The sequence below is a fragment of the Sebastes umbrosus genome, chromosome 2 (assembly GCF_015220745.1).
Source record: "Sebastes umbrosus isolate fSebUmb1 chromosome 2, fSebUmb1.pri, whole genome shotgun sequence".
NCBI lineage: Eukaryota > Metazoa > Chordata > Actinopteri > Perciformes > Sebastidae > Sebastes > Sebastes umbrosus.
The window spans coordinates 1,640,138-1,650,923 of NC_051270.1; the positions used below are offsets into that span (position 1 = coordinate 1,640,138).

The 10,786-nt window shown below is 37.7% G+C and overlaps 1 protein-coding gene across 2 annotated transcripts; it reads right to left on the reverse strand.

Moving 5' to 3' along the window:
- Positions 1 to 715: 715 nt before the first annotated feature.
- Positions 716 to 8,900, reverse strand: LOC119481861 (mucin-4-like). Of its 2 annotated transcripts, XM_037759176.1 has the most exons (15): positions 8,727 to 8,899; positions 8,232 to 8,422; positions 7,858 to 8,019; positions 7,285 to 7,426; positions 6,514 to 6,679; positions 6,139 to 6,318; positions 5,878 to 5,979; positions 5,604 to 5,748; positions 5,321 to 5,464; positions 5,070 to 5,128; positions 4,700 to 4,887; positions 3,756 to 4,150; positions 3,553 to 3,649; positions 2,718 to 2,898; positions 718 to 1,204 (listed from the first exon to the last, which is right to left on the reverse strand). In XM_037759176.1, exons 1-15 carry the CDS (start codon positions 8,865 to 8,867, stop codon positions 1,065 to 1,067), a joined length of 2,433 nt encoding a protein of 810 aa, XP_037615104.1. In that variant the 5' UTR covers positions 8,868 to 8,899; the 3' UTR covers positions 718 to 1,064. The 2 variants fall into 2 exon arrangements, with proteins under 2 accessions (XP_037615095.1, XP_037615104.1); XM_037759167.1 differs by having other exon boundaries at positions 716 to 1,204; positions 5,878 to 6,318; positions 8,727 to 8,900.
- Between the last annotated feature and the right edge of the window lie 1,886 nt (positions 8,901 to 10,786).

Genomic DNA, 10,786 nt, shown 5'->3' on the forward strand with positions numbered 1-10,786 from the left:
ATATATGAAGTGACTAAAATGTTTCCTTAAAACCCCTAAAGGTGTATACAAAGAAGTCTGTCTTGAAATCTTTTTTTTCTGATTCTCCGCAGATAATTTTCTTTTTCCAATTTTCAAAGCAGCTGATGTGCTGACTAACCCCGCGTACAGAAGAAGACACACCCCAAACTTTTCATTCACACTCTGCACACTTCATGCTGTCTCAATCTAATAAAATGAACTTATCATAAAATGATAAAAAAACACCAATATCCTAAAAAGATTACAAAAACATTGACTATAGCAGTAAAAACACAAATGGGTAACACTTTATAATAACCATCGTTAATGAATGGTATAGTAATAGTTCATTAAAATGTTAGTAATTTGACCGTTAACAAACAATAAAATCATAATAAATAAATGTTTACTAATTATTATCAATGCTTGTTATTTTAAGAGTTTACTGTTGCACACATCGTAACATTTTATATACTATATTAAGTATTTATTAATGATTACCACATGATTTAAACATTATTTGGATGTCTATTATAAAGTTGCAACTGATGATTATAATACCTTGTTATATGGTTAATAAATACTTTGTAAAGCATCTATAAACATTATTTAGATAGATAGTTAATAGTTTGTCAATGGTTAATAATTGGTTTCTGGTCAATCTATCTATGTAATGTTTATAGATGTTTTACAAACGATTTCTTAAAGGTTTAAAAAATAATTTGGTAATTATTAACAAATACTTAATATAGTATATAAAATGATATGTGTGCAACAATAAATATTTACTAATGTAATCAGAATGTAATGTTATCATCTCTTATCATCGTCTCTCTATCAACGAATTATTTCATATTACACAAACTAATGATAAAATAACATAAGTAAACATCATTAATTATCATTTGATTGTTTGTTAGCAGTTAAGTAACTATTAACTAAATTTTAATTAACTATTAATTTACCATTTATTAATGCTGGTTATTATAAAGGGTTACGTTACACGGTACAGTAACTGAGAATCGTTCTCATCGTCAGAGGGGCTCAAAGTGGCGTCTCTGTCTTCAGTTTGTCTCCGAGGTTGGCAGGACTTGGTATTTAACAGCTTTGGACCTCCTCGATCGGTAGATCACCACTCCGCATACCAGGAGGACGCTAACAATGAAGACGAGGTTCAAGCCCAGAGTCAGGCTCGGGCCAGACGCTGAAATGGAAAAAAACAAACTAAAATTCAGATACAATAACATATATTATAAATATATATTTATATATCAGGCCAGTGTGTGAATAGTTACCAACTCTACTGATTAATCTGTCAAATCATAAAACACATTAAAACTAAATATGAGATTTCAGTGTTTCAGTTTTTCTCAATCGCTGTGGCTCATTTTCTGAAACTTTCTCTAAACTGTTTCATGCGGCATCACATCTTTATTGCATGTCTGCAAAAGGTAGCAACTTGCCCAAAAAAACATAATTCATGCTTCAAAACTGAGTTAGTATTAGCTTTGTTCCAGCTGCAATTGTCTATTTAAATAAGTCCTAGCAACATTTGCACATTTTTATGGAAAGTTTATCCTATTGTCGTTTTATTGTCTTTTGTCCTGATATTTCAGTGTTTTTTTTATATTGATCTTGTGGCCTTCTTTTTGCTGGCTCCTGATCCCAGTAAGCCTTTGAGTACTCTTTGTCATGTTTTTGGTGTGTCTGTCGTTTGTCTGTGCTCTACCGCTTAATTTTATTGTCAATACGGATTCCATCCTCTTTTTTTGCTGCAAAACAAATCTACCTACGGGTACAAATAATAAAGTCACCTGAACCTGATTATATCAGTAAATTGGCCACCAAAATGAAAAGTTGTTTTTGTCATCATGTGAGCCGTACTGGTCTTAATGTTTACATGTTTTTTCACCATCAACCCAGGAAATGTTTCTTATATATAAATCTCTGTTTTGTACTACTTTTTTGTTGACACTGACTGCTTACTGTACGATACCAGAATGCTGTTGCGTCCCATTTCAACAGTAAGCAAAAGTTTACTGGGAAAAGTCAATACTGTAGTACACAGAAACAGAATATGTACATGTGTGTTTGTACAGTAAATGTATCTGTGTAGCAACGTGTTACATGTATTATAAATAGAAATTTCACCTTTGATGTTTCATGTAAAGTCATGTGAACAGAAAATTTGCACAAAATGACAGATTTTGATAATTGAATGGATCATTTTGCATGTGACGGCTCAAACGATGTAATAATGTTTAGAAGTTGTGAAGACTGTTTCACTGAGAATCAACTCATCAAATTTGATCAGCAAGACGTGTAGGTCGTTATTGGGCAAATTCTAGACAATTGTACTGACTCTTTGCACACACACGTGCCAAAACACACGCGCAATTTGCTTTGAATGAATGAGAAATTCAAATCAAAACTATGATCAGAATTGTCCCCCTGTTGGACAATTTGCACACTGACAAATTGATCTACATAACCACAGTGTATCTGGTAATCTGAACGGTATAGTGCTGAATGTGTATACACTCAGTTCCCAGCTTATTAGCTAATGTAACACAACAGTCCTGTAATACATCCTCCCTTCATTATAATGTTCAGTCTTAATTCAACTGTGTGATCATTTTGGAGGTTTGTGGTGCTGTTGGATTGTATTATATCATATTGACAGGTGTTTTCTATGATTTTGAATTGTGCGCACTCACCTCGGCTGTCAGAAGTTTTAACCAGGTGCAAAGGTCCCTGGGAAATGGAGTGTCTAGAAGACTCGGACGAAGCTTCCCTTTTGCCGCGACGGATCCCTGTGTGGGATTCGATGCATCCCTGAGAGCATCTGGTCCCGTGAACGCCAGTCTCACACAGCAGGACCGAGCAAGTGATGTACACCTGCAGACACATGGAGGTAAAGTCAGACAAAAGTTGTACAAAGGTTGTTTGTACATTCTAAACAAAGTCTGTAAAAAGGGACTCAGTTCTGTTTGTGTTCACATCGTCAGTTCATTTGAAAGAGGACTCGGTTCTGCTTCTGGTTCACTTCAGCTCTGATGGGGCCTCAGTCCTCTTTCTGTTCACACTATAGTTTCTCTGGAGCTCTGATATATATATAATCAACACTGGCACCATACTTGTTGACATGTGAATGATAAGGCACAAATAATTATTTAGTATTCAGATCTTTTGCTAAAGTAAATGTTGGAAAACCACATTTTAAAAATTCGAAATTAAGTTAAAGTTTAAAATCTTAAAGTAATAATCTCCATCATTTAAATGATTGTCTGTTTAGTCACTATCGCCGAATGAGGAAACGGCCCACTGATGAAAAGCCCTTTTATTTGCAGTATTATGAACTACATGTCTGTGGCGGTTAAGCAGTTTTATTTGTTGGAAAAGCAGAGGGGAAACATTTTCAAAAATCTATTGTGGTTTCATGCTTTTTTTTTTAAATAGTATTTTTATGTTTATAATCATGATCCTACCAATGATTTTTTTAATTTTCAGGTGGTGAAAGGTATGGAAGATTTAAAGATATAAAATTGTTACCTGTTCATGAGCACCGATGAACTCAAAAGCCTCCATTCCAAATCTGAATTGAGACTTGGAGCTGTTGTAGATTTGCACCGTCTTGTCCCTCACACACCTGTGAGATTACAGTATAGGTAGATACGGTTTGTAACTAGAAATAGAGGCATTTCTCTCATAATAATCCAGCACCACACAAATGCAATTTCATTGCGTACACCTACCCATGTTCAATGATGGTGTAGCTGACGCGAGAGTTGGGGTCGTCATACGGAGTCGCCCTGCAGGACTCCACAAACAGCTCTATGTTGGGGATGGATGTGGTCGCCTCGATCTGCATGAACATCTTCTGTTTGAGGTCCACGTCCACTGGGTAAGTGCTGGCATCAATTTGTCTTCTGAACCGCTGGCTCTCGAAGAATTCAAACTGGAAGCTGAAAGTGCCGAAGCCCTTCTCTTTGAAGGCGTACGGGTTCTTGTGCGTGAATCCCAGCGTCAGGTTGGTATGCTTTGGATAGACGCAGGAAAAGACGATCTCGACATCATGATGCCTGGAAATTACTTGATTCGGGTCAGCTGATGAGATCTCATTCTTGAAGATGATATGGTCTGCATCCTCCTAAAAATGAAAACGAATTGAATTTTGAAAGGAGGAAACAGTTGTAACTGCAAGGCAATTGTTAAATACATGTAAAAGTCAGAAAAGACAAATATTCTAGTAACTAAAACATATTGATGAATGAAGCAGTTATATCTAAAATACAATGCATTCAAAATCTATTTTTCCATGTTAAACCCAAAATGTAGCTAGTTTAAGTTGATGCTCTCAGCTATGTTCGGCACTACGTGACCTAAATGGTCCATTTATGATTTGGCTAGCTATTGTTACATACGTAGGCGCCTTTAATGTCCCAGACGAGGGGCAATTTGGTTTGCAAACAGTAGTCAACACAACCAATACACATCATACAATAGATAAACAAAGGGCGGCTGTGATTTAATCTGAGCAGTCCACCTCTGTGTCTCTCTGTTATCGCAGAACACAGAAGGTGCTGGTCTACTGCTGCTTTGATCGGTTCATTTGTTTGTGTTATTGTGTGACTTTGGCGTTTTACAGGGTTAGTTCAGAGTCACATTGTGCTCTGTACTACAGTTTTGCATGCTGTACCTCTACGATAGTTCCGCACTCGTTCAGTGACATGACAGCCACCAGGTGGGTATTGTTGGAGTGTGTTTTCAGGCTGCAGGAAGCATCCCTGAAGTCGTTCAGATGCAAGATGTCCTTGTTGCGTCTGATAAGGTGGGTCTTCTCCACTTCCACCGTCATTGTTGTTTCATTGCATGTCACAGTGGTCTCTAAAAATAATGTGAGATATGTCAAAGTTATTTGTTTCTTTGTGATGATGTGATCAGGGTAAATGTCAAGGCTTTAAACTTGACCAATATGCACTTTATGTCAAACGTATTTAACATATTCATGCTCTACATTATTTATAGATATCAACTATATCCTTTGAGTTAAAATGTAGTCAACTAACCATAGTGTCCAACATCAGCGATCACGCAGCGTAGCTCTGACTGAAAGACTCGATTGTATCTGGAATATGACATGAGATAGGACAGAATAGATAGTTTAAATGATATGAACTGTTTCACCAGGAAATTTCTAACGTAAAAATACACAAAGAAATGTCATAAAAATCTGATTTGTGTATACATTTTCAAGTACAGCTTTCTCATTTAACCTGTAGCCCATATAGTCCAACCAGATGACTTGTTTAAAACTCACCTGTCTCTTGCTTCCGAAACAAAGCAAATAGGAAAATGATCATTCAATTCATTTTCTGTTGGTGTCCATTTTATGACATATTCTTCTGTGGAGATTTGATGCTTTGAAATGCCCTTTGGTCCAGTGACAACCAGGCCAACAATCCTAAAAGAGAATCAAGGTTTTCATGACTATGAACATACACATAGACAGCATACACAGCATAATAAGCCAGTTATTATTATTGCAAAATAAGACCCAAAACTTTGTTAGAAGTGTAGATTTTAAGTTAACATTTCCTTACGTGGTGTATTGTGCTCTGGATCTGACTTTGATTTTGAGGGTGTGGTTGACAAAGGCAGGCAGATTCACTCCATTATTCGGAGTTGGTGACAAGAAAGTGGGAAAGTAATCTCCATAAAGGCATGAAGGAGCATCGTATGAGTCCACTGAAAATCAGAGGAGGAGACAGATTTTGATCAAATGGAAATATTCAAATCAGTGTTTATACTTATATATATATATATATATATATATATATATATATACACAGTATATAGTATATAATATTACCATACCATGAACAGCAAACTGCAGAGGAAGCTTGCTTAAAGGAGCAATTGTGCTTCGGTAAGGCGATGTGGTTGTAGTGGTTGGTGCAGCGGTGGTTGTAGTGGTTGGTGCAGCGGTGGTTGTCGTGGTTGGTGCAGCTGTGGTTGTAGTGGTTGGTGCAGCGGTGGTTGTCGTGGTTGGTGCAGCGGTGGTTGTAGTGGTTGGTGCAGCGGTGGTTGTAGTGGTTGGTGCAGCGGTGGTTGTCGTGGTTGGTGCAGCGGTGGTTGTAGTGGCTGGTGCAGCGGTGGTTGTAGTGGTTGGTGCAGCGGTGATTGTAGTGGTTGGTGCAGCGGTGGTTGTCGTGGTTGGTGCAGCGGTGGTTGTAGTGGTTGGTGCAGCGGTGGTTGTAGTGGTTGGTGCAGCGGTGGTTGTCGTGGTTGGTGCAGCGGTGGTTGTAGTGGTTGGTGCAGCGGTGGTTGTAGTGGTTGGTGCAGCGGTGGTTGTAGTGGTTGGTGCATCAGTGGTTGTTGTGGTTGGTGCAGCGGTGGTTGTTGTGGTTGGTGCAGCGGTGGTGGTTGTAGTGGTTGGTGCAGCGATGGTTGTCGTGGTTGGTGCAGCGGTGGTTGTTATGGTTGGTGCAGCAGAGGTTGTAGTGGTTGGTGAGGTTGGGCTCTGACGTTTATGCCTCACTGAAAAGGGGCTCTTTACTGTGTAGGATCCATCAGAGTAGGACAGCTTAATGGGTTTGTTGGGAAAGTCCTCCACCACAAGCTCAATCGAATGGTATCCATTGCGATTATTGTATTTATACTTTAGGGAGCAGGAATTCTGACAAAAAGGAGAGATACTTTCATGACAAAATATACATTACAACGGCTGCAATAATTCATGAGTTGTATATTAGCATCCCTGTTTAGTCACGTTTTTACCTCTATTAATATCAATTTTCTATCAAATGTACATTTAAATCAATTTCAGGATATGATTTGTCACCTTTTACGGTATGTTTAATGAAAGCTACTTGGGGTACAATATGTTTTTTTAACAAATATTTGTATTGAGTTTTTTTACAACATTTCATCATGGCTTCAGTTCACATACACAAAAAAACATAATTTTCTACCAAGATAACTGCCCCTCTATTTTTTACAATAAAGTTTTACATTTGAAATCACACGTTTTATATTGGAAGTTCACACCCTATTTATTTGTTAAATTGCCTAAATTTTAAGGAATTTATAATGTGATATAATTTGAAACATGAATTCTCTTATACTAAATTGTCTTTCCTTATAATTGTGTTTGGAGGTTTTACAAATGGACAGACAGACGGATAAATAGAGAGAGAGAGAGAGAGAGAGAGAGAGAGAGAGAGAGAGAGAGAGAGAGAGAGAGAGAGAGAGAGAGAACTTTGGCTGGCTAAAATCCCTTACCTGATCCAAAGAGAAACCTCCGACCGAATTGCACTGTCCACACTCAAATGTATTTGAGCTTGTTGGTATTCTGCATCTGACACGGTCACCCTCAGGGTCAAACACGGTCAAGTTGAATGATCGTGGGCAGTTCCTGGTTACTCTGTAACATGTGAATCAACTGAATCAGGAAAAGTCTGCGTCTAAAAGAATATATGTTATAAAACAAATTTATTCTCCTCCGTAGTGGAAAATTGACTTTACCTTTGCAGAATACAATGTTATAAAACATAGAACATTAGTAATAACATCAGTATCAGTTGGCATGAATGGAAACAAGCGCTAATCAAATTAAAGTAAAACTGCAATTTAAAAGTTATAATATGTAAAAATGAACTAAAGAACAATGTATAGACTGATAAAAAAATAATCCCTCTCAATCATCACTTATGTCCCAATAGAAGCGTGTGGTGGTGTCTGCTTTTGCAGAGACCCTACAACCCTCTGTCTGTATTTTGTCTTTTCTTCTTATTTTGCTTTACTCGGGACGTTCAGCAACCATCAAAAACAAAAAAAGGGAATGATGGTCAATACCTGAGAAAAGGCTGCATGGTAGTGATGGGAGATCTGTTGGATTTACCAGTATCAGATCGGGTTCCCAGGTCCACATGTGCCATCATTCTCCAGGGAGTCATTGAGCCGTAGGTTGATGCCCAGAAGCCTTGACCATTTCTTCTATTGATTTGAGTGGGGTATCTGTTTGAAAAAATATTTGAATAATGAGGACAATGTAGTAATATATTTTAACATCATGTATTAAATGGCACAATGGGAAGTAACAAGGTGTCACAATCAGATATGAGCTCTGAACTGTAGTCACTTTTTCTTCATAACAATGTAAATATTTATATATAAATTCATAGGAGGTTTAATTTAAATTGAGCTGGATTTTGCTCAAGAAATCTTACCTAATACCAAAGGGTAGGTTGCCATTGAGTTTTATTTTTGTCACCGTCTGGTATTGGCACCAAGCGACACGATAGGAATTCCTGGAAACAATTGTGTTGGTCGTCTGGGTCGGGGTCCCGCAGTGACCATAGAAACACGAGTAGGGATTCACATTGCAGTAGGATGTAGTTTGCTTGTTGCGAAGTTCCACCTGTAAAGAATTATGCAAAGATTATCCCTGCACAATTTCTTGAACTTTGGATATCTCATTCTACAACTAAACTTTAAATTCATCTAGTAGTGATCAGAATATCATCATTTGTTATATTAGATTCAAGAGGAAAGCTACTTTCTTCTTATGGCACAGTCAAGCTAAATTTTATTGATGAAAGAGAACATAACACAGCATTCTTAGTACTTTTTCTCCAACAATGGAAATAATTACAATAATATCAGTCAGGATGTGGCAGAATACTGTCTAATGACATTTGTTCGGCACCCAAAGTTTAACTTACCATATAAGTCCCGTCTGAATTCAGTCCTTTAGGGGTGAAGGTCAGTGATCCGCCTAAGAACCTGTAATAGTGTGAATACCATGCAGATGCAGCTGAGACCATAAGCAGCAGATGCAGCAGAATCACTGTGGGAGAAGCCATCTTCCTGAGTGTACCATCTCCAACAGGATCTGCATCTTAAATACTCTACCACAAGGAAATGAAGACAATAGTTTTTGAACCATCTACATAATTTACTGAAAGTATAAAGCATGAAGTAGAACTAGTTTCACTTGTTTTTCTCTGTTGTTCTTGAAACACAATACCAACTTCTGAGAATAGGAGGAGCTGTTTTGAGATGCACTTTTGCACTCTTGGACTCAAGTACAGTGACAACGGAAACTTCACACAACACAGAAAGCAAAATGTACCACTGAAGAGTGACCTGTTTTTGCTGTGTAGGCTCATTCACTGTGTGAGAATGTGCAGAGGTACAATTTTTCTTTTTACCCCAAAATCAGAATGACATCACAACCAACATTACAGTGTTATATTGGACAATGTGAGGTTTAAACATTTTGCAGTGCAGAGGTTCAGGTGATGCTCTAATCCCATGAATACAAGAATAAAGTGTCAGTGGTCCACCATACCATTCACCATTCCTTAATGAACGCCTAAAAGATTTTGTTAATCTTATGGTTTTTATGAAATGTGTTGTGTGTTTTTTTCACTTTTTGGTGTCTCGAGTTTTTTCTTCTGACATCCTTCCATTTTTCTTTTCTTTTCTTTTTTGATCATATGAAGAGAACACAACACACTTTTGGAGCAGGCATTTGCAAAGTGGAAGACAGTTTTATTGTTTGAGTCACATATTCTCGAAAGTGGGCCTTTCTATTTCAACCAATGTATCTGAACAATGAAGAAAAACTGTATTGGCATATTTCAATAAGCTCCTTTTTATCTTGAGCGCCTGAAAAAACAAGCTGCCTCCAGAAAAGCTTAAATGTTATCATTTTTATCAATTTTATCAGCTACATGGTCTACTTCTTCTATCTGTAAGGTGTTCTCCATTGTGTGCTACCAGTGTTTATTGAGACACATCAGATTCTGATGTTCTGATCAGACAGATTCAGTCAGTATGTTTTGCATGCAAAATGGAGTATCACTGCCGGCCATGTTAAAGTGCAGCAGAGAGAAGGAAAAGAAGTGTTAAGAAGGAAAATCCGGGTTCAGGCCAAAAGACAGATGGGTGGGTTTACCCCTGAACTCCCTGCAGAGGTTTGATTCTGTTCCTCTTGAGTTTTCAGGCCTGTGTCTGCTTGTCTTTTCTGTATTTGCAGTCCACCTGTTGTCAAAATGAATAATGGAAATGTTGCATTAGTTGTTTAATGTACAATAACAGTAATTAGTTGTCACAAAATACAGGGTAAAAACATTTTTTTATTCTGTTCTTCAAATGTAAGGGTAACTCTCTCTAAAGACCATGAACAAAACGTCTCTTGCATCACATGCAAGCAGCAGGCGTTCTCATGGAGAGGGTTGTGGCTGAGCTTAAACTTTCACTTGATGCTGGGTTTAGTAATTACAACAGTCCGTCATCAAACATTAATAATAAGCACAATAGCACAATTATGTCTGATCGCACTCGAGCATCAATGGTTCCAGTGTTATTTACGTAACACTGCTCGCTGTAGTAAACCACAACCCCACTCCTTCTATTCACCTGACTAGAATTGCTTTCTAACTAGTCATACAGTCACATTGTTTTGTTCATTCTTTACATAACACATTTGATGGCGCGTGCCAAAACATGCACTGTCGTAATGGAGACGCAGACGCTTCTACATTACAATTGATACGTTTCTAAACTTATTATGCAACTAAAAAATAAAAGTCAATCTTTGGCCTTGTCCACTCTTACACGGGTATTTTTGTAAACCTAGCTGTTTCTATGTGTTTTGCCGTTTTAGGTCACTGAAAACGGAGCTTTTCTAAAACTCCGGCCACGGAGAAGATTTTCAGAAACTCCATTTTCAGTATTATGTAGACGGGGAAAGCTGGAGAAGTTTCTGGCTCGTAAC

Coding starts and splice junctions, on each gene's coding strand:
- LOC119481861 (XM_037759167.1), bottom strand. CDS start 8,867: ATGGCTTCTCCCACAGTGATTCTGCTGCATCTGCTGCTTATGGTCTCA. Junction 5,749..5,877: donor TCTGCAGTTTGCTGTTCATG/GTATGGTAATAT, acceptor TCTGATTTTCAG/TGGACTCATACGATGCTCCT. Junction 1,205..2,717: donor TAAAACTTCTGACAGCCGAG/GTGAGTGCGCAC, acceptor TTTCCATTTCAG/CGTCTGGCCCGAGCCTGACT.